This window comes from Ambystoma mexicanum, chromosome 12 (genome assembly GCF_040938575.1).
Source record: "Ambystoma mexicanum isolate Mex_15411 chromosome 12, UKY_AmexF1_1, whole genome shotgun sequence".
In the NCBI taxonomy this organism is placed as follows: Eukaryota; Metazoa; Chordata; class Amphibia; order Caudata; family Ambystomatidae; genus Ambystoma; species Ambystoma mexicanum.
This window is the reverse complement of record NC_090936.1, coordinates 1,175,053,453-1,175,081,226: the sequence shown is the minus strand read 5'-3', so window position 1 is coordinate 1,175,081,226 and position 27,774 is coordinate 1,175,053,453. Positions and strand designations below refer to the sequence as shown.

General features: G+C 46.8%; 1 protein-coding gene across 4 annotated transcripts in view; it reads left to right on the top strand.

Annotated features, from left to right (window-relative positions):
• Positions 1 to 2,288: 2,288 nt before the first annotated feature.
• The window catches only part of USP44 (ubiquitin specific peptidase 44), a 567,333-nt gene continuing 541,847 nt past the window's right edge, over positions 2,289 to 27,774 (top strand). For 2 of the 4 annotated variants that reach the window (XR_011281915.1, XM_069629820.1), the window contains exon 1: positions 2,333 to 2,669. Coding sequence is in view for 3 of the 4 variants with exons in the window: in XM_069629820.1 (XP_069485921.1) it covers positions 2,438 to 2,669 (232 nt within the window). In the remaining variant the exon portion in view is untranslated. Of the gene's footprint in view, positions 2,670 to 27,774 lie in introns of all 4 variants that reach the window. The other 2 variants (XM_069629819.1, XM_069629821.1) reach the window with 2 other exon arrangements.

The following is a 27,774-nucleotide window of genomic DNA, read 5'->3' as shown; positions in this document are numbered from 1 at the left end:
GCAAAGAAGGGGAGAAGGAATTTCTAATTTAGTTTTCCTTCTTACTTCTCTTTCTTTCCGTTATCTTTCTGGAGGTTGTATTGTAAATAGAGAGTTGAATTTTTGTTAGTTAGGGACATTAAGGATTGTTCTTGATTGGTCATGAGTTGAGGGTCGATTTTTAATCGCTGGCCAAGGCTTGGAGTATGGTTATGTTTTCTTCTTTCTTTTTTAAGTTTTAATCTATGTTGTCATTTTGTCAAGGCGGAATTTCATTGATTTGTAATGTTTTAATTTAGTATTTTTATTCTGTATTTTATATTGAAAAGTTGATTTATCAACTGTAACAAAAAAAAACAAAAAAAAAAATACAAGATGTTCTATTCCAAGACACACACCTCGTGCTACAGTCGATGGGTGTGTAAATAACTAAACCACACCCACCAGCTGTCTGTGCCTCGTCGCATGCCATCGCCTTCCTAGCTGCCCTCCAAAGCAATAGTTTCAGCTTGTAGGGGAACATTTGGCACAGAATGTGCGAACGGCACCAACTATATATCGCCTTTTGCTGTACATCCTGCGAAAGACTGGCAGGCTTAGTATTACCAGGACACATTGGTCGTTTTTGGAATAGAGCGACTTCCTTGTAGGTTTTCGGAGAATTCGAATTGTGAAAAAAGTAAAAAAAGAAACCATAAACACCTGGGGGGTGGTGGGGGTGGAGCTGAAGTGGCAGGTGTCGGTGTGTTAAGCTGCTGTGACAATATGCTGAGTCAGGCATTATTTGCCCAGGCCTAAAGTCCAGTAGGGGTTTTGTCATTAAAGACGCCCGCAGCGGAGGGGTGCATTTTAAATGCCCCCGCCGCTGTGGGCGCATTTAACAGCAAAAGCCCACCTGCCACACCTTCACCCACTACGCCAGCTCGGTAAGACTCCCCGATCTGGTGTGGCAGGGGCTAATGGCGCCCCGGTCGATCGCCCGTCTCGCCCCCCCCCAAACCCCCATGGCCGGCTCTGCACATAGTGCACACTTCACATCGGCATCTGGTCTGCAATGCACACTTCACGCAAGTGCATACTTGCGTGTCGTATGAACTGCTCACTTGAAAGTAATTGACAACTGCGCGTGCCCAACACTTCACAACACCACACGGCAGAACGGTACACTTCACAGTACTATAAACATACATGTTGTGCGCACCTCACACCTTTATCTGCGCCAGACAAGCTTCACGACACACTGTACAGCGATAGGCGCCTGCATGCGATCTTTGCGCGTCTCGGCTCTATAAACCTATGCTCTGCAGTTCAGGGCAGTGTACACCTGCGCCCTCTCTGGTCTTTAAGCAAATCAGGCAACTGCACGTGCACACGCAATCCTTAGTTGCATGCACTTGGCAGCGCACGCTGTTTCCCTCTGCAGCTTGAAGTGCTCTGAACTTGACAAACTTTAAGGCCTGCATACGCCGTGCCCTGCACGGTTCACCTCACATGCAAGTGCGCTGCGCGTGCCCTGCAGTCTTTTATTCCAAGGTGCGTTCCTTTATTTAAAGGCATCTGCTGATCATTCACCTATGTAGCTGCAGGGGTCACATGTAAGACTCTGTCCTCTTCTGATTTTTCCCATTATTCTTTGTTTGTTCCACGTTATTGTGGCGTTGTGCCGCACGGGTCGCAATCAGATGAAGTTGCTATTTAGTTTAATAGTTTACAAAGTGTTGTACATTTGTTACTTGCTCAGTTTAGCGCCAAAACATCCGGGGCCCAATGGGCCCCGCTCCAAACCGGCTGCGGCCAAGAGGGCGCGCCGAGACGTGCTCGCGGTTAAGCGGCCGCGCCGAAAGGGTCGCGCCTAAACGTTCTGCCTCGCTTGGGAAACTTGAGATCTCTGGTCTTCGGCTGCCCTCTAGCGTCCATCCACGGGCAGGATCCCTGAGTCGCGCGAATCTCTGATGGAGAGGAGACACTGGTGCTGCTGGCAGGGGTGGACTGGCCTTAGGGAACTCTGGAGGTTTCCCGTAGGGCCTCTGCACCCTGGGCAGGGGTGGACTGGCCTATAGGGAACTCTGGAGGTTTCCGGAGGGCCTCTGCAGCCTGCGCCTCTCTAGTGGGGTATTTCATAATAGTAGAAGGGTTGGGATTGCTGAAAATGTATAATATGGGGCCAATTTGAACATTATTCCCGTGGCCTCTTTTGGTCCCCAGCTGGCAGCAGACCCTGGCCACCATATGCCTGCTTGACCCAGCCGGATCAGATGATGTCACAGAACAGGACTCTGAGTGAAGCGGCCATTGTGACATGGCCCGGCTTGGAGTGAGGCAAGAGAAGCAGAAGGCCCTGGGAGGGGATGGGAAACTCGAGAGCAGAAGGGCACGAGACAGAGGGGCGCGGGGGGAAGAGACGGGAACACAGGAGACGCAGCAATCTGCTGGATGAACGCGGGGCAAATGTACAACCATGAAGGGCAAACAGAAGGAAGGCGACGAGTCGGATGAGGCGGCGACAGAGGCGCACAAGGCCGCCGGGGGGCGCCGTGCTAGTAGGGCGCCGAAGGGCAAGAAGGGGAGGGCCAAGCGGGGAGTTACGAAAAAAGTAAACAGATGTAGAAATAGGGTGCTAGGAGAAAGGGGGAGGAAGGCGCAGGCAGATGCCGTGGAAAGTCAGCAAAGGAGCCCGGGACCTACTTGTGGTAAGCCTTCTTCCCCCAACTTGGGACAGGCTTGGCCTTCTAACTAAATCACTGCCTTGCTAATTCTCAGCACTACTGCATACTCAAAAGTCATATGTTATGTCATCGTGCATTTGTTTAGCGCCTTCTGCCATAGTTCATGGCATCGAAGCGCATTGTGCATGTCAGATTAACACTAAAGTGCGATCGGAGATTAATATGGGTGTGCATAGGTTTTTATGCGGCGGCTCACACCAGTTAGCACAATTCAAAGTGTTCCCAATGTTGACAGAAATGGCAAATGCGGCACAGGTTTATGAAATAATTTGCCAAGGATCAAACATGGTTGGCAAGTGAGCTTGCTGAGGCCGGTGGGTAATTCAGCCACTAGCCCACAGCCCTTCCCCCAAAACAGTCAGGTGATGGGATACAGGTGCGCAGATTGTAATGGCGAAGGAGAGGATCGCTCTGTCGTTTTCCGTGAAAGTTGGACATGTGTTCACTGCTGCTTTCGCTGTGGCCATGGCTTTGAAAGAATGGAGATTTGAGACATCAAAGGCAGGCTTTGTGCTGCTGTGTTTCTACCCAAGGAGATCCCTGTGCTGGATGAGAAGCCACGAGACAGCAGGGGCTGGAAATGGACATGATTAATTGTGGGATCCCACCCGACCCGGGGCAGCGGGGGAGGGGGCGGTTAGGAGCACGCACAGGGGTTGTAAATTAAGGTGAGGAGGGGTGTCACGAGATTTTTCCCAGCACCCGGCCATAATTAAACATTTATATTTCGGGAGATTAATTAATACATTATTAATGAAAGGAGGAGTTTCCTGGGATGTTGAAAGCGAGTTAGAAAAGGTGCGCCTCTTTGCAAAGCTGTGCTTGAATATTCTCTGCAGAGCACAATCCAGACGGGAGAATTCACGAGTGTCCCAAGGAGACGTTCCAGTAGTCTAGTGGTTAAATCACTTGACTTTGGTTTTGGTGATCCGAGGGGGTCGAACCCCAGTCAAGGGGACACAAGCACGGTTACCTTACTGGGCATAAAGCGGAGAGCCATATTTTGCTGGATCGCGGATCCGGGAGAATCCGGCCCAATGACCAGCTGCGGTGAAGATTAGCCAAAGGTTTCCAATTGAGGCGGCTGCCATGCCTCCATACAGATGACTGGTAGACTAAGCGGATTTTGGTACACCGCATTTCGGCGCGGCCAGTGCGGCGCTCGGATCTTTTGGCGCCAGCATGTTTTGCGCGGCAGTACATAAAAAAATAAATAAAGAATCGATGTTCTTTCGAACCCTGGCCTGCAGGGCTGCGATACTGAACAGCCAACCACTGGGCTATCAAGATCTTATCATGTTTATGTGCAGCAGTTACTTATATTAACGTGGGTTGTTAAGAACGCTCTTGGCACTTAATGTGAGTAACTGGTGCAACTAAAACCAGTAAGACCTCAATGGCCTTGCGGTTAACTGTTCGATCACGCAGCCCTGCAGGACAGGGTTCGCAATGCACCTAAGTATATATTATTTTATTTTATTAAACGTGCATGTTAATTGAAATCGCGCTAAAGTGGGGACGTCAAAATGGCCGCGCTCTGCGCCAAACCAGCCCGCGCCATAATGTGCCGCTCCAGGCAGATGTCCCCCAAATAAACAAAACGTAGAGGTTCAGCACTGCAAGTTTCAGTCTAAGGTTTAGGTCAAGGCTACACCGGTCTGCAACCTGCGTCTCTCCGGATGTTTTGGACTACGGCTCCCATGATCCCTCACCATTCACCATGCTGGCAAGGACTGGTGGGAATTGTAGTGCAACACCCCTGGAGAGCCATGTCTATTACATGGAGTGAGCTGTCAAGCAGGTGTAACGTGAGCTTAGCCTGCTTCAGATTGCCCCATTACCTCTTGATTTTGCAGTGAGTAGAGACATTAATTTACCTTCTGAACTTACTCCAAAGAATGTTTTTAGTTCAAAGGCTATAATGGGTGTCAAGGAAATGGACCCTCAATGCCTTATCATATCATCAAGTAAGTCAATAATGAACTATCCACTCCCCCCCCCCCCCCCCCCGCCCGCGCCAAACTCTTTCCTTTCGTGTTTCTCTGAGCATGAATGTGTTCCATGATATGTCTGTGCCAGGGTATGTGATGTGTGCCCCTCTGTATGTCTGTGGTCATATGGATTAGCGAGAGCATGGAAATGAGAGTGTATTTGTGGGTACGCATGTGGGTACATGCGGCGGTGTGTCAGTACTGTTTGCGGGTGTGGGGTCTGCGTGCATACCGTGTGAGTGCAGGTGTTTCATTATGGGAGCATTTGGCTTTGTGTATGGGGAGTAATCCTGATAGTACCTGGTACTCAGTACTGGCAGTACTCTATTATAGTAAATAATAGAAACACCTGGCACCTAGTGTGAGAATGTTGCCATCTCTTTAATGCCTTATGTATCACCCAGCGGGTACTCCATGATATTGGATCAATGTCTATAAAAAGCAGCTTCTGCTTTAAAACCCAACCACTGAATGAAATACCACATTTCTCATCTCCAGATGTTTTGAACTACAACTCCCATGATCCCTCACAACTGATTATTCTGGCTTGGGTTGGTAGGAATTGTAGTCCGAAGCATCTGAGCAGCCAAAGGTTGCAGGACCATGCTCTACAATAACATCACTATCATCACACATTGACTCGCCGTGTACAGGCAACACTTGCTGCAACTTCGACGGACAGGCGATTTAGCATGAGCAACATCTGCTTGCCAACGAGTCACCCCCGCAGTCCATTCTGCGGGTTCAGGCCCCTTGCCTTCAGCAAAGAGCTCACAGCACCGCAATCGCTGCACAATGTGGCCATGATGTGTGATGCCCACTTATGCCAAGTCCAAATAGGCAACCCATTTGCTCCACACCTTGCACCAGCATGATGGAGCCACCTAGCTGGCGTGGCACAGGGCATCTCTATCATGCGCCAACATAGACAAGTATTAGACTCAGTACTAGACACAGCGACAAAGACCAAAATACCATGAACGGAGGCCACACACACAACAGGAAGTGTGGCAAAGATGGCCATATCTGTCTATACGGAACACACATCTGTGAATACCAGGGCATATGCAGGGAATACCAACGTGTATCACAGCACGAAGGCACGTGGTGGGAATAGCTACTCGTATGATGGCAATAACTGATTTATGCTGCAAGTACATAGGCATACAAGGGCTGCACCTGGCATATGGTGTGAAAACCTAGCCATATGATGGGAATGCCTGTACTGTAAGCACCTGGCAAACAACAATAGTGTAGAGGAGGAGCCAAAAGCCTCAGCAGGAAGTCCCGCCCCTAAATTGCCTATATGTTGGGAACCGTAAATAGTGACAAGCAAGACACCTGTAACGATGCCTGTAACAGAAGCAGCCTTTGAAGCAAAGCGTCCATTAAGGAAACCATTCTTTATGTATCCACGGAGAACTGACAGACTCTTAGGAAAGATCCCAGAAGAGCGCGTGCAGACGGATAGAAGACGAGACTGGTGATGTCACACGAAGCAAGGTGACACACCTCAGAAGAGATGATAGGAAAGAAGATGAATAAATCAAATAGAATCTGATGACGAAGTGAGAATTGAGGAAACGTTCATATATGGGATGATGATCACACGTGTGAAGAACATGGAAGAAACAGACAGCCATTTTATAAGTGTACAGATGCAGTAACGCAAGTATACAAAGTAATCATAAGGCTGGCTATACGTAGTGATAGATTGTGGTGATGCAGCAAGGTATATATATATGCATAGGAATCTGGAAGTTCCACATCGTATTTGGGCAAACTGGTCCCGTGAATAGAAGGGCTGGAAACGTGTGGCGCAGCAGAATACGCCTGGCTAAAGATGGAAGAAGAATCCAGGAGGCCTGCCTGGCCCAGTGTCAAGGGATGAGGCAGCCAAGAAACGAGTTAATTATAAAGAAAAGATACAGTGGACGAGAAGGCGAGAGCCGAGCTCCTATTAAGGTGCGGCAGAAGGATAATGAGTGCCAAGTTTTATTAATGTAATATTATTAAATACAACAAGTAAGCTCAAAACATGGTCTCCGGTCACATGATCAAATGAAAATGGACTTTGGAGACTATGCATTGAGAGCAGAAGATAAAGTCATGCTCACACTCCCTTTTATTCCCAGGAGCAGTGATACTCTGCAAGGCCAAGTTCAAAGACTATTCTCATGACAGAGAACTTGAGTGATGATGCATGATCGGCTAATTGGGTGGGTAGGCATGACCAGGCCGAAACCACCAGCACCTGGGGTACCAGCTTGCATGCTGCTAACAAGTGGAATATTCCAAAAGGGTACAAGAGTGCCAATCAATCATAGAGGGCCACATAGCAAAGAGCCCTATAGTTTAGAGGTCCAATGAGACGTTGTGTATTTTATGACGCTCACAATGACTTGCACTTGGGGTGGGCAGAGTTGTCCACCTGACAGTAGAGACCCCATCACAACACCAACCCTCATAGAAAGTATATCTAGATAACCTCTGTTAGCCAATCACAGACTTATATACGTTTTCACAGTTTGCCACATAGTGTGACGTCAATAATGAAAAGTTTTTAGTATATAAATGTGTTTTTTATGATTTTCTCTGAGATCTTGCTGTCAGACATCCTATTATGTCCATTGTACTCCATGTTTTAGATACTTGATATTAAAACAGACCAAGTCTTTTGCCAACTTCCTGAGTCGGTTTTATTATTGATGTTTGAGTAATTTCTCCCTCCCCATCCACCCTGTAGAGTGTTACCTCGTTTTAAAGAGCCCTATGGATCAATAGTACCAATGAGTATTATGGGACAACCTGGGCACGTGATCTGAATATCTTTATGGTGGGAGCACTTGTAAATACGATGCAAATACCCAGTATTATACAGTATCGCATTGTGATGGGTATGAAAAGGCCATACAAATCCATGGCTTCACCGTGCTTGACCCAGCTTCAAAAAACAAAAGCAAGGCTCTCTCATCAGCTGCTCCTGATGCTCTCTTTCTCTCCCATCTCCTCATTTTCTCCAACCACCTTTTGATGTTCTCCCCTCCTCTGACGCCCTACTCCTCACTCTCTCCAAGCACCTCATGGTGCTTTGCGCACCTTCTGACTCCAGCCTCTCTTCCATCCTCCTGCATGGAATCTCTACACTTGCCACTCTGCTCCTTCCCACTGACTGTATTCTCACGGTTATATATGGTGGTAATCCTACCCCCCCTGGGTTGGGCCCCCCATGGGTGTTTGCACCTCTTTCTTGGGAGTGTTGGGGGCTTGTTGTTGGCTGGCCAATACTGAGGACATTAGGGATGTTGTAAGGCTGGTGTGCTGGCTCAAACATATAGAGGTCCAGACCACCATATTTGAATGACTTCCTTTGGCCTGGAATAGGGCTGGTAAGACAGCTCAGCGGGCTGAGCACTCGTTGCTACGATCTATGTGTGATCTGCAGGTTGCAGGTTTGAATCCTGGCAAGGCCAATTCAGCCTTTCATCCTTCCGAGGTCCATAAAACAGTACCAACTTCGACTGAGTGATAATTGTATGTAAATATGTTCTCTGTAAAGTGCTTTGACGAAAGTGCTATATGAATAACACATCATAATCAACATATGGCTGAATTAGCTTTTCCGTACTTGTTTCCCTGTTCATGTCTGCAGACTTGGGGATTCACAGACTCGCACAGGGAAACACTGTCCACATCTACAGTGGGGGTGGGGTTGTGGTCCGTGGAGCCCAGTGTGACAGGAAAGGTCCATCGTTCACTCCCCAGGATCTTCAGATTTTCATATCAACCAATAGATAACTCCCATCATGTTACACGACTCTGTCCTTCTTGGGCAAGGAATATGCCCCATTCCACGCGGCTGGGATCCACTTGGGCATTAACAATGTGTATCCTTGGTGCAGATGCAACATCTATTATTTTACTTCAACTGCAACACAAATAATTAATCAGAACAGATTTCAGCAATGTATCAAAACCTAGTGCTATTTCTGAGATGTGTAGGGCAGCTACAGAGGATGTATCCTGTCTAACTCCAGGCCCGGATCCATGCCGGGCTTTCAGCATACCCCTCATTCCTATTCATGAGATACATTTGCATACAATGATTCTAAATGTATGCAAATCTTTTCTCATGAATATTAATGAGGGATATCCTGAAAACCCATCAGTTGGGCAGCCCTGTAAAATGTTCCCTTGAGAGCATATGCTGTGTGTGTGCATGGATGAACTTGCAAACTCAGTCTGCCTTAAGCAGTCCAGGTGCAAACGGTTACCTCACCAAAAGTGCAGGTGCAAATGTTGCTCAATGGCAACAACTCTAGAATGCCCAGTCCATGCATGATCTCCATCAGCAACATACATGCTTTTTTGTGGATGTGTTATGGTGCATTTTGGTATTTCTGGGGCCAGGTTACAGACACTTTGCTCCAGTGCAAGTGCATTTTTGGACGGTATTAGCATGGCAAGTGCAACTTTGCATAGTATAAGCACGAAGGCAAAAACTACCATAGTGCAAAAAACATATTCTTTCGGTGTGTTTTTGCACCATGGCAAATGTTGCCCTAGAGCTAATACCATTCCGTATTAGCACTAGAGGAAACACTGCCCAGACACAAAAATGCATTGAAAGAAGAGTGTTTTGCCGAGGGGCAAATTTGGCTCTCATGCTAATATCATGCAAAATTGCCCTTGCAACAAAGTAAAGGTTTCTAATATGGCCCAAATGTTTTTTGCACTAGGACAAATGTTGCCCTAGTGTTAGCACCATGCAGAATTGCACTTGCAACAGTGCAAAGGTTTTCTTATTGGTTCAAATGTTTTTTGCACTATTGCGAATACCGTGCAAACTTTCCTTTGCCCTAATGTGGCTATCCAAAGTCAGAAGGGAGGGGTCAAGTATGCAGAGGTTGCAAAGTGGACACGGCAAGACACGTGTGGCTGGGACAAGTGCGCCTTGTACTTTTTAAACTAGTATGTTTACAAGTATGGGATTCAGAGAGTGAACCTGGCTGGTAGGCAACACAGCATCTACCTGGCAGATGCACCGAAGAGGTTACACATAAGGGTTCAGGTGCGGCAAAGGAGCCGGTGTGCATAGGGGGAGTGGTGGGGGGGGGGGAGAGATCGAGAGGGAGGGAATAAGGTTTGAGTGGAGTGATCAGCGATTGGTGAGTTGTTCCTTGAAGAGTAGGGTCTTCAGGTTCTCACTGAAGTGTGCAAATCAGGAGGCCAGACTTATCTGCTTAGGTCTTTCCCCTCTTGTGACTCTTTGTTTCAACCCTAGTGATTGGGTGGCTTCGGGCAGTGAAGAGGCCCCCAGAGATGGTGAGTAAATATGGTTTAGTTTCTCAGACATTCCCGCAGAGGATATAAGGATCTCATGATGGATTAAAAAACTATGAATAATGTTTTTAGTGTGGTTCTAGGTACTGTGACAAATCCCAGGGTATTGTTACTGCTTCCATGGGCGAAGCGCCTTCCCATGAGGCCAGGGAGGTGAGGCTGCTACCCGATAGTCCCCCTGGAGGTGGTACTCAGCAGGTGAATCTCATGGGGAGTGACACCCTCCATGGGACCAGTGAGAATCCCCTTGGCAGAATGCAGTATTCCCCTCCTTCATTTCTGTCCCCTCCTTCCTTTCACCCCACTCAGTACCCTGAGGCCCCCCACATCTCTATCTGTGTAGAGTTGAAGAAACCAAGTCCCAAGAGAATACTGAGACGAAGAAGGGTGCTACTGAACTCTATGATGATCATCAGTTCAATACTGTGACGAGGAGGAAGGGTGGAGCAATGAGGAATACCTATAGGAACCAGAATACATAGTCTAGTTGTTGGAGACTGCCTAGTGGTTACCCAAAGTACAAATTAGAAGAAGGACTAGACCATTTGTCAAGCCAGCCCCAGAGGAACCGAGAAGAAAGTTTGAATACCCAAGACGGGGAGACATGGGAAGAAGCTGTAGACCGGGAAGACAGTGGAGCGGAGCCGCCGTCTCTAATGGTGTCGCCAAGAACAGGCAGATCAAGAGACACCAAATATGCCGAAGTCTTGGGATGCCTGCTGGAGGAAAGCCACGCAGCCCGACTCACTGAAGCCGAAGCAGGGATGCGGATGACAGTGGGAGCTGAGAAAGGAGGATAGGAAAGTTGCCCAGAGAATCGGAGGAGCCTGAGCAGGACGTCATGCAGCAGGATCCCGGAAACACGGTACGGGTGCTGCCTGGGTCCATGAGAGAGGCTAGGGACAGAAAGAGGGAAGCCTAAGGCGGTTTGGGCACCCGATGGGAACTGAAGCTGATAACATATGGATCAAGGGCCCTAAGAGAAATATAAGGACACAGACATATGCCACATCAGTAGACACTTGCCAGGGGAGTAAACCAAGTGTCCTGGAAGGCCATTACAAAGCGGTCTAGGACCCAAGGAAAACACAGAGGCAGAGCCAAAATCAACAGGTTGGAGACACTACAGAAATACAAGAACAAAGCCAACACAGAGGGTCTGGACCCTGAGAATATCAAAATGTGAGGGAATGAAGGCTATGCTTGGCAGAAGCAATATCCAGAGAGAGAGAGAAAGGGATAACAAACATACTGTAAAAGCGAGAACAAACGTTACAAAGTATCCTAGGTGGAACAGTACCCGGCAGGAGAGTGCACCAGGTCTGTTCAGTTGGACATTGAGTGAAGCAGGGGTAGAGAGCCCACACCAGCAACACACCAGGGTCTGGGACCCATAGGAAGTTGGGCAAGGCCCACAAAAGCAAAGCACACGGGTCAGAGACCATACAAGAGCAAAGAAACACATAGTCAAGGGGCTGAGGCCCAAAGCAAGTCGGAGAGATAGCCTGAGAGAACATAAAAGGGGTCTGGGACCCACACAGAAGAGAAAGGTTTTGTAGAACAAGTTGGGGAGATCCCAAGGCAGCTCAGAGGGATCTAGGACCCACATGAAAGAGAAAGAGAAGTGAAAGATGCTGAAACAAGGGGTTGAAGACCCATTGCCAAAGGAAGAGACGTTTTCTGGAATTCTTGCGTTCTATAGTCCAGTCTGGCAGGATAGTGCAACAGACCACGTGCTACAGTTTTGAGTTGGAGGAAAAAACAAGGGGAAGAGACACCCCCCTAAAACAAGGAAGATATGTTTTCTGATAAAACAGTCTACAGTTAAGTCTGTCAGGATAGTGAACCAGGCTTAACACTATGTTTGGAAATTTGAAGACAAGAACAAGGGGAAGAGACCTGTCCCCTCAGCCCCCTTACTATTTGGGAACTGTGTTTAAAGAGTCACTCATTGTGTTTTCACACCACAAATTGAACTTCAAAGGTCTGTTTCCAGAACGAGAGACGCCTCCTCATGGATCAAGAAGACGCCCAGTTTTTCCTTAGTTTAGTGAAAGGCAAGGAAATAGGTTTGGACACAGGGCGGTGGACAGTATATTTTACAAGACATCCTGGCAGAGTCCTTAGTGCTTTTGTTGTAGTAGGGCATCCCCTCATGGAAATAGGGTAAGATAGGTTTTTCTTTACTTTTATAATAAATGTCTTTGCCAACAAGCATGCCACCACTGTGTCAGACTCATACTTCTGCACCTTTAGCATACCCTGTTATCACTTTATATGGTAATTTGGTGTTATGCCTCTGTTGGTGGAAAGTCATGTCTCAGCAGAAATATACTGTAATTGTGGAACTGGTCAATATACTGGGGTATACTGGGGTGCTCCAACTGGGACTATACTGAGGTTTCTAGTCTAGAAGTATACTTGAATTATGAAAAATGAATGAAAAGATCGTAAGATTGTATACTGGAAGTAAACTGTGAATGGCAAACTCGAATCATACTGTGATTTTGAAAGCTGATTATGCTGTGGTTGTTCAACTGAGAATATACTTGTATATTGCAAACTTTGAAAACACCCCCTTTGGTCAAGCTGCATGTTTACTGGGATTTGTGAACTGGTAGTATATTAGATTGTCAAACTGCAAATATATTGGGATGGCCAATCGATCTGGGTCTACTCTGAGATCATGCAAACTGAAATTGTTAACCCACAGTATACTGTAAATATGTATTTGTATTTATTTGAAAGAGTATAGTGCATGTACAAGCTTTACAAAAGGACTTAACATAACACAACAAACAGCACTGTTCCTAGACAACATGTTAAAATGAATGGTACATAATTAGGGTGATGGTTGTGCGGAAGAGGAACAATCTGGGCACATCAAGAGAGGACTTCATAGATGCACACTAGTTCACATAAATGTAAATTAAGGTTTACCGTATTCATATGAGTACTAGCTGTTCCCGGCGTAACATACGCCGTTCTAGCATATCTTCAAGGTCAATAACGGTAGGTAATTCCAGGGGTCACTTCCGTTCCCCTTCTTAAATATCGTAATTACCACTGATCACTTCTAGGAAGTGGGCGTAGGTCCCTGTGACTTATTAATGCTCATTGAAAAGGCTAAACATATCAGATGGAATGAGAGGCATTCACTGTATAAGAACAGTATCTAACTGCCACCGATCGCGCAGGCCTCTATGATGTGTCTTTGTAGACGAATAATTGTCAACCTTGTTCCATTGCAGAGCACCTGTGGTGGCATACGTTGCACAGTAATATAATGACAGCACCTACTTTCAGTTTTAGCTTGTGACGAGGAATTTGTCCAACCGCGTTTTGCTCTTTAGAGACTGAAACATTGAGCTGGTAATTAACTGTTCATTGACACTGGAACCGCAGTGCTCTGTGTGAAGAGAAGTGGGGGTGGAAAGAAGTAACTTCTGAATGTTTGTGATATTGGAAGGTGAAAGTGACAACACAGAACCATGCTCATTCTGTTTACTGAAATGGTAGCCGTTGTTGCAGTGGGTGCACGTTGTCATCTGGACAGCAGAGGGCAAACTAACACTGATAAAATGCATCAGCTGAGTACGTAAACAAACCTAAGTATTTTATATATATATAGATACATGAGTGTAGACTGGGGTGTGGATCATGGCAAAGGGACCTTCTATTATTATTTTTTTTAATTCTATTTATTGGCATTTAGTTTATTACAAATGTTCGCCAGAAAAAAGTACATAATATAAGAAACAATTTAAGATAACCATTAAAAACAGAACAAAGAAAGCAGAGAAGAGAGAACAGATGAAAGAAAAAAAATATAACTACACTCCGTAGATTAAAATATCCTAGCAAATACAAAAGTGAAAAATTCTATATCATTAATACATGCAATTTTAACAATTCATAAGAAAACAATTAGGCCTTTTCCCTGCTTACAGCACCATATTACCCCCCCCTCTAATCACACTCTCCTTACAGACAGCGTATTCCACTTGAACCAGTTTTAACATCTCATCTATAAAGGTTGTCAATGCAAAGATCAATTTGTAATGTTCACCCCGGCGTAGATGTTCCCACCATTCGAGTGTACTCCTAGACAGAGTTTCCTGGAAAAACTCTGCCAAGAATTGTGTTGTCAAATTAGTGCTAACTGGGCAGTAAAGTGTCAAGTGCTTCAGCGTTTCTTTCTGGGCGTTACAAAACCTACAATCAACATGTTTATCCACAACTTGTTTACGGGTATTCAGAATCTCTCTCGTTTGAAACAAATTCATTCTAAATCTCATAAAGATTGTACGGTGATGCGGGCTGGGAAATGTTACCAAATATTTAGGCAAGTTGTTCATTGCTTTTGGTTCCCTACCCAGATATTCGAATAGTTTGTACTGGGACTTTAATGTTTCTGTGGAAATCCAATCCCAGTCCCATATTTTCTTTTTAGCTGCATCTGGATTGGATTTCAACAGTTCCTCCGTGACACCTGCGTGGCGTAGTATTGCCACGCAATGCATTCGCCACGATTCTAGCATGCCGTCCAGCTTAATTCCTTTTTGGGGTTTTAGTACATTGTATTGTGTAGGCATCTTCTCTATAATTAATTTCCAATACAATGGTGGGGATTTCCAAACCACTATCGCGTAAATTGAGAGAAGTCCCAGTTCGTGCCTTATAATCGCTATCGGCATGCTCCTGGGCAGTTTGAGTTTTCTTTTCCAAAACACACCTTCTAACTGTGGCCAAATTTCCCATGACAGAAATAACAAAGCATCCGCTCTGTATGCTATAATTAGAATGACCTTCTGCTTATAGAACTTCACAACCGGGAGTTAGAACTTATAAAACCTTTTAGATATTATGAGCCCTTGGAAGTTTAAGCTCTTCATTTTGGCTTTTAACTCCAATTTACGGGGGGTATCGTCCAAGCTAGAATTTATCTGAATTACCAGGTATCTCACATTTCTTACTGTATTTACCCTTTTGTTTCCCAACCAGCAGTTAAATACATTGCGCTTACAGTCTTTTAGGCTTTCTAACACCAGTATCATTGACTTCGACGCATTTACTTTCAAACCATTCTTTTGTGCATAAGCCTGCAGGGCGTCTAATTTTCTTTGGAGGCCAATCAGTGCTTGATCGAGAATGACCAAGTTGTCTGCATATAACATCCAACCTACTGGCTCCCCATTGAACCTGAGTGGCAGTCCCCCGCTCCCTTCAACAGCCCCCTTTGAGTCAGATATAAATAAATTTAACAGCTCTGTGGCGAGTGGACAGCCCTGTTTTAGTCCCATTGATGTGGGGATTTCTGTAGACAGTATGCCCTTCTGAGTCAATCTAATCTGCATCGATGTATCTAAATACATGGCCCTTATTGGGACCAAAAGGGCATTCAGGCATTGCCACACAGCCATTTTGGTTCACAGTAGTTCCCGGCCAACACTATCAAATGCCTGAGGGAAGTCCACAAATGCAACCTATAGTTTCTGTTTCTCTGTTAATGCTGTGCCCTCAAGAATATTCAACAGAAACAGAGTCAGGCTGCATTTGATAAAATCTCTGCATTTATTGTGCATTACCAGCGCGCCGCCTGCCTTTCTTTCAGGCTGCCTCTTATTGCCTTTTTTTCATCTTGATTCTCGATTTGCCCTGATTGTTGTTTGCCATTCACTGCAACATACGGCACTTCCAAGATGGCCGACTTGGATCCCTTTGTGTGAGGCAGTGGGGGTAAGCAGCCTTCCATCCCATATCTGCTTTGCCATTGGCTACTGACTTCCTCTTTCTGTCCAACTGGGGACCGGCAGACTTTAGTCGGCCCCCCTCACCCAAGGCCCACTCCTAAGGCCCTTGTCTGCTCCCTGTCTGCTACAGATCTACAGATACGCTTCCCACCCCCCGGCCGCCCGTGATGCTGTGCGTGCCCCCACCCTTCCTGGTGACCTGTGATGCTGTGTGTGCTCGCCACCCCCCTGGTCACTTGTGATGCTGTGTGAATCCCCCACACCCTCTGGTCGCCTGTGATGTTGTGTGTGCCCCCCCTGGCCATGTGTGATGCTGTGTGCCCCCCAGTCACCTGTGATGTGGTGTGTGCCCCCGGTCACCTGTGATGCTGTGTGTGCCCCCCACACCCCTGGTTGCCTGTGATGCTGTGTGTGCCCCCCAACCACTCCTGGTTGCCTGTGATGCAGTTTGTGCTCCCCTCACCCCCCTCCTAGCCGCCTGTGATACTGTGTGTGCCCCCCAGCCCCCTGATCACCTGAGATGCTGTGTGTGCCCCCCCTGGTTGCCTGTGATACTGTGTGTAACGCCCATCCTCCCCCCCGATCGCTTGTGATGCTGTGTGTTCCCCCCTCCCCGGTCCCCTGTGATGCTGTGTGTGCCCCATCGGTCGCCTGTGATGCTGTGTGTGCCTCCCCTGGTCGCCTGTGATGATGTGTGTGTCCGCCACCCCCTGATCACCTGTGATGCTGTGTGTGTCCCTACCCCCCCTGGTCGCCTATGATGCTGTGTGTGCCCCTACACCCCCCTGGTCACCTGTGATGCTGTGTGTGCCCTCTCGGTCGCCTGTGATGCTGTGTGTGCCCCCCTGGTTTTCTGTGACACTGTGTGTGCCCCCAACACCCCCTGGTTGCCTGTGATGCTGTGTGTGCCCCCCATCCCACCCCTGGTCACCTGTGATACTGTGTGTGTCCCCACCCCCCTGGTCGCCTGTGATGCTGTGTGTGCCCCTCAAATCCCCTGGTCGCCTGTGATGCTGTGTGTGCCCCTCAACCCCCTTTCTTCCCTTGATATCCTCCCGCTATCCCCCTCTCCGCATCCCCTTCCTTCAAGCCAAATAGTCCCCCCAATTCATTTTTGCATCTGCATGCTGCTGCTGCTGCCGCCTTGCAACATGGGGTAGGCATCATGTATTTGCCCATTTCTAAACTATCGCATCTGTGTGCTGTCGCCGCCCTGCAACATGGGGTAAGCACTATGTATTTGCCCATTCTTTGACTTTCACATCTGTGTGCTGCTGCCGCCTTGTAAGATGGGGTAGGCACCACGTATTCGCCCTTTGCTGGACTTTGGCATCTGTGTGCTGTTGTGGCCCTGCAACATGGGGAAGTCACCATGTAGTTGCCCATTGATTTGACTTTCGCATCTGTGTGCTGCTGCGGCCCCGCAACACGGGGTAGGCACAATGTATTTTGCCTACTGCTGGACTTTTACATCTGTGTGCTGCTGCCACCCTGCAACATGGGGTAGGCACCACGTATTCGCCCCTTGCTGGACTTTGGCATCTGTGTGCTGCTACGGCCCCGCAACACGGGGTAGGCACCATGTATTTGCCCATTGCTGGACTTTCGTGTCTGTTTGAAATGTACCTTTTATGCCCCTCATACGGTACTCCTGATGTAGCTCCCGGCAACAATAGCGAGCTCTGCCAAGTATGTATTTTTTGCACTACCCAGGTCCATGTATGCCTGGTCTGTAACTATTGTAACTTGTTTCTTCAAGCAATTACTGTAAGAATATTCTTAAGTTAAAGCACCTGCATGCCTCTAGGCTTTCTGCGCTATATAAATATCAAAATAAATAAAAACTAATAAATCCCCCCTCTCTGACAAAGCCAGTTTGCCTTTCATCATAATGTCCGGACTCACTCGCCCAGCGCTTCATTCTGACCAAAACAAGCAATCCAAAAATCTTTCCCAGGACGTCAAGAAGGGCAATAGGGCGGTAGTTTTCCGTATCTGCCCTACAACCCTTCTTAAACTTCGGGAGAACCACTGCCCTTCTCCATGACTTCGGCACCACCCTCCTGGTCATCAACTTGTTCAATAAGGTCATGAAGAAAGATGCCCACTCATTCGGGGCTTTTTTGAGCATTAGATTTGATAGGCCATCCGGGCCAGGGGCTCGAGAATTATTTGCCCTCTTTATGAACCCCAGTACTTCTTTCATAATATTCAGGTCCCACTCAATTCCTTCCATTGTGGGTCCCTGCTGGGGCTCCTTTTCCCCCAAGCTGCGAGCCCCCTTCCACATTTAGAAGATACCATAGCCTCTTGGAGTCATTAGCTACAAGGGTCTTCAACATATTTTCAGTGTCCCGTTGCAGCTTGCTAGTCTTATGGGTTATTAACCAATTTTCATGTTGCTGCCTCCGTTCTTTTAGTAGGAGCACTCTTTCGGAGCCCCGTAGCTGCCGCAATATTCTTATATCTCTGCCCAATTCCCTTTTTTCCCTGCTACTTTGAAGACATATTGATGTTTTGGCTTAAACTGGGGTTTAAATTCTCCCCCGCCCCCCTTGACCTCCTAGTAATCCCTCAGCAGTTGAAAATAATCACAGCCCATATTCCTGTGTCTCACGGCTGAGATATATCGATTGCTAAGGAAGGTGACTTTTTAGCCGATTTAATACAAGTCGATTTCTGCCCTGTCCAACTTCCAGCTCATGTTCCCATACATCAGATTTCACATCTACTGGAAACCCCATTGTTAACTGGACTAGGTCATGATCGCTATTTTCCATTTTGGTTTCCTCCAAGTATTTAACCAGTGGTAAAGCACTAACATAGACAAGAATCGAGTCTAGGGTAGAGTGTTGGTTCCCTCTTCTCCAGGTTGGGGCCGCTGATATATCCCCAGCGTTTGGCCATTTACCATATGGAATTCACGTTCTTCCAATTCCCTCCACGAGGATTCAGATTTAGGTTATTTTTTCCCATTCAAATTTTTCTCCCAGTGAGTTTCTCCCCTTTGTGCTGTTTCTCTTACACAATTTATGTTAAGCTCTCCATACAAAATAATCAACAGATTTTGAAAATTCAGCCTCAAATCATCAATCAATCTCATGACAGAGTCAACAACTACCTCTTCCTTCCATACCATCGGGTTCCCGTACAAATGTATTGGGTTCCAGTACAAAGTATTTCTTTATTTATGTATTTTGCATTCATTGATTACAAATGTTTTGCAAAAGGAGATATTCCATTCCATTCATTTACAATTATGTATTATTATCACCCAGCTGCCAGGCATATTCACTTGTGGCTCTATTTCTAAGCAGTTTTGGTTTTCTGGTTTTAATTATTTTCAGTGCCTGTCGCTTTTTTATCAATGTCAATAGGCCCGTAAAGGGCCTGCCTTTGACACCCCTCTTTGCCGGGTTCAAGTAAAGATCAAAGCCCTCCACCACAGAAGCCGTGGAGAGACACATTTCCTGGAAGCATAGAATTAAACATTTTACCAGCTTTCCCTGATCACAGTTAAACAGGTGGCTATACGCTCTCGTGCTACAGGAACCCAGAATCATCGAGTCTCCAGTTGTGGGGCTGGGGCGCTACTGGTCTTTCCTGACATTTATGGTCTTTGCCACAAGAACAGCTTACAAAGATTGCCTCTCTGTCCCTAACTTCAATCGTTCCACCATAGGGGGGGCAACAGCTTCCCAGTGAAAGCAGTTAAACTGTGGAATTCCCTACCTCCCAGTCTTAGAATGGACCTGCCCTACGATAACTTCTGGTCTAAGGTTGTCCTATGGTTGAAAACGTAGGCTCTTAAACGCTACATGATGTTAAGTCTTGCCGTGAGGAGCATAGCACTCCACCTTGCTGCCTACATGTGCATACTTTATCTAACTTTTACTTGCTCACAATTCCAAGCCAGTATGTAGTCTGCCTGTTCCAGTACTCCCTCTCATTACATATATTGTACCCACATGTGTATACATGTATATAACCATGCTTTAACTGTGTGTATGTATATAATCTCGCAGTTGTAACTAAGCTTTGCATATACTTGTAGCTGCTGCGCCCTGTAACATGAGGGTATGATTGTGCATTATAAATAATAAAACAAACAAACAAAACCCATTCCCAGCTCTTCCCAGTTGGTGCATTCACCGTTAGCATAGGTTTCGTCACTATCGACCTCCCCATCTCTCCTTGTCGGTTGAATGTGATCCTTAGGGGCAGTTTATTCTGAAACTGGTCTTTACCCAAGATTGGGGAGTCGCCTACTCTCATATCCTGATTTTCTTCAGATTCCTGTGGGATATTGTGATGGTGACCGCTCTCTATAATAGTGGGGAACGGCCTTGACTCGATGTTCACCGCAGAACCTGTCCTCTGTGGAGTTTGGAGTCTCTTTTATCTCTGATGTCAACGCCTAAGGGCCATAAGGCCTCTGCTGATTCCAATAAAAGATTCTAGATGATTCTTTTGATGTGATGTGCAGACAGACCTGATCCAAATTATTTATTCTTGGGACCTCCACTGCTGTGATATCCTCTTAAATTGGGGATATGTTGGAACAGTCTCGAGATGTTTGTTCGATTTAATCTTAGCCCATCTGATAGTATTCTATCCAAGAGGGCACCCGAGTTGCTGCCAATGTGAATGTTTTGGTCAGCCTCTCTACGTCTGTCTTGGTAGTCTGCAACATTTCTCTTGTGGTTCTTTTTTGTGGCTGGACCGACTGTCTCTCCTCCCGCCTGTCGTTCTCCTCATACCGACTAGCCATGCTGGAATCACGCTCCTTCACATCCCTCCAGTTTTGATGTTTTGGGGTTTCACAGGGCTCAATGTTTTTAGCTCCCGCTATCAGTTGTCATAGTTTATCTTCCAAAGTCCAGAAGTGTCCCGCCGGACAGTCCATTGAGACAGGCGGTGTATGTCCATGCTGACAATGCAGGCTTCTGAGAGATCCCCACCATTTAAGTTTCCATCCTCTTCATTCAAGGACGATGTGAGCGGGGGCTAATGGGCACTATCGTCCATCTCATAGACCGATAGGTCCAGTAAGTCTTTGTCCGGACACTCCCTGCTCCGGCTTCAACTGGCCCTCAGTGGATGTATCTTCTGTGCCTCTTCCTAAGCACCTGAGGTGTTGTCTCCAACCACTGCTCCTCCTGCTGCATTATTATTGTTTGACTTTTGTTTTTCAGTCACCTGCTCAAGTTGGGGGATTTTAAAGTTCCAGATGAAGTCTCTGGCGCCATTTGACTTTAGAGGTTTCTTAGCTGGCAGGCTTTTAGATTTCTTTTGTAGCTGCTTCCCTTGTGACGTGGCTTTTGTTTTTAGCTAGTTGTTTCCTCTTTTTTTCGTGAGTAGAAGATTTCGTAGTTAACATCCTCTCCCTGCTCCGCTGTTTCACCTACTGGTTTGGGCTCGATTACCGTCAGATCATCATTGACAGCTTTCAGCGGCGCACCCGGTGTAGCATTACCTACCACTTCCAGAATCGGACCTTCGGCCGGACAATTTACGATTTCCACCCACTCCCCTGCCGGGATTAATGGTGGAAGTGGTAATGGTGGTGTTTGAATTCTGGCAGGTGGTACCTCCGCCCTCTTCCTACCGTTCAAGTCACTAGACCCAGCCTGATCATTTGCCATACTTTCAGTGCAAGTTGAGACATTTTAGCAACCTCCAGGGTGCCCTTTTTTGACGATTCTTTACCACAATTCAATATTTTCTTTGCCGCTTTGAGTTGGAGTTTTTTGTTTACTCCCACTTCCCTCATGTGGTCGCAGAGTACTTTCCAACTCTGATTCTCTGTCCGGTCTGCTGTGCCAGGAATTTAAACACGATTCAATATGAGGGTAGTTTGGTCCTTATAGTTGTCATTAATAGATTTGTATAGTTTTAAAAATGGAGGATGGGACATGGTTAAGGATGCCACCAGGCTACATTGCAGCTGCAAATGTGGTGTTTTTTCAGCATTAATCCGGTCCACCCTCTTGTTCTTAATGTTAAAGCTCACTCTGGACCTTGTATTATTTCTCAAGGTGGGCAATGAGCCTGAAGATGGTGATTCCGAATCTGAACTCTGATCCAATTTATCGTTTCACTCTCCAAGCCCCCCTGGGTAGTGGTTCCTCTCGCCTGTGAAGCGTTAGTCAGGGGTGCTTCCTTGTCGTTTATATCAGCCGTTCTAGATGTATTCACATATATAGGGGAATAGTGGCTCGTTTCATGTATGCTCCTTTTTCTTGCTGGTACCTTCTTGAAGGGGGTCACCACTGGTGATCTAGGAGTGTCGCCCAGTAATTGTTGCCCCCATGACGGGGCTTGTCTTACCCCAGGGTTTGGTTCCTCACCATGTGAGAGCTCAGAAGGTAGAACAGGTAGGGTCTGTAAATCAGAGGTGCATCTCTTTTTTTACAGTTAAGTGGTGGTCCAGTGCCATCAAAGGAGCCGGGATAGTTTGAGCATGAGTTAGGGGTGGATGGCGTGGTTTGTGGAACGGATTTTGTGATAGGCCCAAAAGGAGGCTCTCGTTCTCCAGTAATTCCACGTCACACAATTCCATGGAAGGTAGTTTTACCCGCACCCTTGTCCCCCCTTCTCGTACAATTCTGCTTTTCCTTACCAACATATGAGATGTTGCTGCTTTCGGTGCCCCAAGGGCCACAGATAATTCTCCAGCCGGCACAGTTCCAGGTACCTGTTCTATCTGGGTCACACCTTCAGTCCCGCTGTGCTCTGCTAGGTCTACTGATTCGATTGCTGGTGCTTCAGGTGGAGGCCCCGTTCACCTCTTACAAACTTGAATTATCTATAGAGGCCAGCGGACTCCACCTTCCTATTTCCGCAATCTCAGGAGGGGCATGTAACATCACAGTTGTTATTGAGCTGGCCAACCCCTCGTTGATTCCCTCGCTAATAATACCCCCCCCTCAGAAGGGAGCCTGTATTACAAGGACGCTCCCTTTCAGTTTCACTCGCCCGAGGGAGGGGTCTCTGAAAAGGGGAGGACAGAGCAGGGGGATCAGACAGGGAGGAGGTTCGCAGGGGGGCATACGCTACACCATTGCCACTCCTGGCACATTCCTTCTGGAACACCGCTGTACGGTGCAGGTCTGAAGCTGATGTGGTCCGCAGCCGGCCATGGCTTGCACCACTTTCATTCCTCTCCAGGGGCTCTCTGAGATGCAAGCGGGCCTGGCTCCTGGTCCATTGCCCTGCCCCTCCTCCAGCATCTGTATCCATGTAGATTTAAGCAAAATGTGGGTGGTGCAAAGGTACTAGACCTGCAGTCACCACTCAAAATACATTGCAATTACTGTGCCTCCTCCATGATGTAGGGTTTTTCCAGGCAGTCACTCCACAGGCAGGATGAGAACACAGCAAACAAGGAGATATAATAATACTTGTTGCACACTTATTCAGTCTATACCTGTCGCAGATCACCACAAGTCAAATTAGACTGCAGCTCGTGGTCTTCCAAATGTGCTCTCCCCAGCTCACCAGGGGCACATTTCATACGTGAAGGTTTAAAAAGCATAAAAATGGAAGAACAGTGCAGCTATACCAGAGGTGGATGGGTAGCAGGAGGAGTACTCAGGAGGTAGCGTGGGACAGGTTTCAGTCACTGGACGTGTAAAATGCTCTTACCTTATTTTACAGACTTCACATAGGGCCACCACTGCCCCCCCTCACCAAACACAAAACACACTGCTGCACACCGCTGCTCTCCACGCGGTGTAAAGGCTTTTAAAGACTCCTCCTCCACTGTCAACCACGCAACAGTGAAGACAGACTCTGGGAGTAGCCAACGTTCCACTTAGCAGCACAAAACACACTACTGCATACCGCCTCGATGCGCGCAGTGTAAAGGCTTTTAAAGTCTCCTCCTCTGTGAACCAGGCAACGGGGACTACGGACCCTGGGAGTATCCAACATTCCACTTAGCAGCATAAAACACACTGCTGCGCTTCCGCACTGTGAAAAGGCTTTCAAAGTCTCCTCCTACTCTGTGAAGCAGGAACAACAGTGAAGACAGACTCTGGGAGTATCCAACGTTCCCCTTAGCAGCACAAAACACACTTTCCATTGAAAATGGAGATCCTGAACCCTCTTACTGTGGTTATGTTCTCGATTTCTAGGGGTAGGAAGTAACAGTGATAGGGAGCCACAAGGGCGAAAGAGCAAAAACTGTGGAGGGTGCAGGGGTGGACGAACAACAGTACAGTTAAGTAGGGCTTTGGTCAGAACATTGTGAGGCAGTGAATAGCAGGCAGTAGAGTCAGCCGGGAGTCAAGCACCATAGATTGATTTGCAGACCAACAGAAGGAATTTGAAGAAGGGGCAAATGTGCGAGGATAGGCACTGCAGTCGGGGTATACTAACATTGTGTAGACTTAAAGTATACTGGGGATTTGAAGCTGGCAGTATGGTGGAAGTCTTTAAAATCATACCTGGATTCTACAAACCGGATTGCAAAAACATTAAATATGCTGGCATGCTGATATTAGAAATATCTTGGGATTGTTCTGGAACTGAACTGGAAAAACACTGGGATTGTTGAATTTGGAGTATAAAGTGTTAAGCGCAGAATACACTCAGGTTGTCGAAACGGGAATTTACTGGAATTCTGAAAGTTCTAATATGCTTGGATTATGCAAACTGCACATACCAATGTTGGCAATCTGGGAGTAAATTGGTAAATACCCTGGGATTGTATATCTGGGAATATAATGGTGTTGCACAAATCGGTAAATACCCTGGGATTGTATATCTGGGAGTATAATGGTGTTGCACAAATTGGTAAATACCCTGGGATTGTATATCTGGGAGTGTAATGGCTTTGTGAAAATTGGTAAATACCCTGGGATTTTATATCTGGGAGTATACTTGTATTTTGCAAATTAGGTATCAAACTGGAAGTCTAGCAGGGTTGTTAATGTTTTAGAATTCTGGGACTGTGCCGATTGGAAAGAAGCTGGCATTTTCCAAACTGGGTGTTAACTGGAATTGTGCAACTGTAAACTGTGAATATACTCAACTGGAACAATATTGAGGATGTCAATTTAGGAATATACTAGGACTCAAAAACCTGTGAACCTCAGAATATACTGGGAGATCATAAGTGAGGAAACTTTGCAAAGGAGAGTGAAAGCCCTAGGCAGGCAGAGTTGGCCAGTGAAGCGCCGCAGACCCTGGAAGACCTTAACCAGAGAGACTCTCCAAGAAGAAGAAAATACAACAACTGGGCGCTGCAGGGTTTAGCCGTAGTGAGGAGTATAAGTGGAGAAGCATGAAACAATTGTATAGGATCAATGCAAATAGATCCTTTTTGAAACACCCATTGCGCATAGACCTTTGCCAAATGGGAATTTCAAAAAGGATCTCCCTTGTTCCCTAGCTCCTCGCCCACCTTTCCTTGTCCATCCTCAACTCCTGGGGACACCAAAGAATCCCAGTCCCTTCCCTTTCCCGTCACCCGGGTACCACCTTGATTGGCTCCCCTCTGTCATTATCTGTGGGGACACCTGCCGCTCCCCCCTCTCCCTTCCTTCAACCCCTCCATTCTCCTAAATCTGTTGGCTCAAATTCCATACCCTCCCATGACTACTCTCCACTTACCGCTACTACGGCGCCATTCACTTCCTGGATTGTGCAATAGATGTTTTGCACTGGTTACGTGTGCAATGTCCCTTTCACAGTCCACCATGTGTGCACCAACAGTATAGGAGGCAGAGTGGGATTGTTAGAAGGAGGGTTACTGGGCAGGAAGGGTAACAGCTTGGAGAGAGAAGCAAGTGGTACCATCTTGGAAGAGATAGAGTGGAACAGAAGGAAGTCTTAGAGTGAATACCAAGAGCTGAAGAGATTGTGTGTGAACACAGTGAGAAAAGTACCATTTCGGAGAAGAAAATAAGAGTTAGACTTTGGGAAGTAAGACAGAAAGTGAACCAGAAGGGTTTAAAGTGAGAGGAAGAGGTGCTTGGAAAGAGAGAGAGAAGAGTAGCAGCTTGGAAAGGGAAACAAGGGGTACCGCCTTGGAAGTGGAAGAGAATGGGGAACAGAACCAAACTGGGAAGATCAAGAAAGAAATTGTTTGTGACGAGGCTAAGATTACACCAGATCTGGAAATTGTTAGAAAGGTGACATAAGAGGGCGGGTAAGGTTAAATATAGGACAGGTTGATGAAAAAAGTGTAGTAAAGACGTTTAATGAGAGAGTCCACAGAGAAGAGGGGGGTTGTTAGAATGAGAAGACAGATGGAGAAGTTAAGAGAAAGAATATTTGGGAAAGCGAAGACAAGGAATATTGTCCGAGGAAACCGAAGAGCTAAAGAGAGAGGCCTAGACACTTTGAGACCAAGAGGTATAGAAACTACTACAAGAGAAAGTCAGAAGGGTAGGATGGCTCCTGCAGAGCAATGTTGGTCAAGAGGAGAGCAAAAAAGCAGGAGGAAGTTTGAGATTTCAAAGATAAACTGGGGAGAGAATAGGAAGAGCCAAGAGGAGGAAGCCAGGCTCTGGAGAAAGTATCACAGGAAGAAGTGGGCAGAGCAGGGGCACACTTCTGTATAAAACCCCATTACAGCCAGCAAGAGCACCCAACATGCAAAGCCCTGAGTTAACAGCTGGCAATAGATGTAGGAGGCAAAGGTATGTTCTGCTGGAGAGCCATTGGAGGACTGCCCATGTGGCAAGGAGAGAGCCAAAGGAGAAAAACCCTCGTTTTTATGGGTAGAACAGAAGTAGAGGAGACATACCTATGTAAGACACTTTTGTTTTGAACACTAAAAAGTAGGTGCGTAGGGGTAGGAGTGTCAATCTAGAAATATATATGAATTGCACAAGAATCATAGGATACATTGAGGTTGTCAGCCTGGGAATACAATGGGCGAAAATATTAGGATTTTGCAAACTGAAGACACTGGGATTGACAAACTGGGGCTTGTCACAAATGACTTTTAAGGACACCCCAACTTTCGAAGACGGCTCAAGAGATTTTTTTCTCAGAACAGTGAAGGGGCTATCTAGGTAAGTGCCATCCCTCTATATCCTAGTGCTGGCCGTTGCTGCTCTAACCCAGGCTTGTCACTAGTGATTGGTAACCCCTACTATCTACAGATCTCTCTAACTGGATGTGATGGCCTGAAGGCAAATGCCCTATCCATTGGAAACTCCCTCTGAGAACAATCCAGGTAGTCCTCATTGTAGGGTCCCCAATGCGATGTAACGTATGGACACTCAGGCTTCACTTATCTTTCTGTGCTCTGATGTTCCTCTCCCCAGGGCTCTCTGCCACTCTACCTTTCCTCCTTCTACTGTCCTCCCTCCTAAACCATCGACCATCTCACCTCTCTCTCCCTGGCACTTCCTCCTCTAGCCCTCAGATGTCTCCCTGTTACAGTCTCGGGAGGATAGCTCAGCAGCAACGGGCTTTCCTTGGAAGGAAGACGACACTGAGCAACACAGGTTCGATCCCCAGGTCTGTGCTTAGAAACCTCTGGATATTAAGCTCGTTATAAATAACCTCTCATATCATATCTCTGCTCCACCCCCACTCCACCCCTCTTTCTTCCATTCACTCTTCTTTAACTCTCCGAGTCACATTCTCATTAACCCCCTACTGATCTCACTCACTCACCTTATACGCACATTTAAATAGAAGTACCACCTTCTCCCACCAATCAATACTTCACTGTGTACACTCTTTCAGTAAGTCTCCATGCTCCTCAGCTCCATCCTTTCTCTGCCTGTTCTCTTGGCCCTACTCCTCCCTTGACCTCGTCCGAATAATTCTTACTGTCCTCCCTATTATCCTCTATTTGCCCCCCCCCCCCCCCCCCCACAGCTGTTTCCGAGCCAAACAGTGATTGGCCTTGTCCTCTGGGGAGCTGTTACAAGCAAGAAAACATAAAAAGGGGGTCTTAAGCGCTGCCCCTTTCTTATGGTATTAAGTAAAAATGTAGTTTTTTTAAAAGTCGGAAAA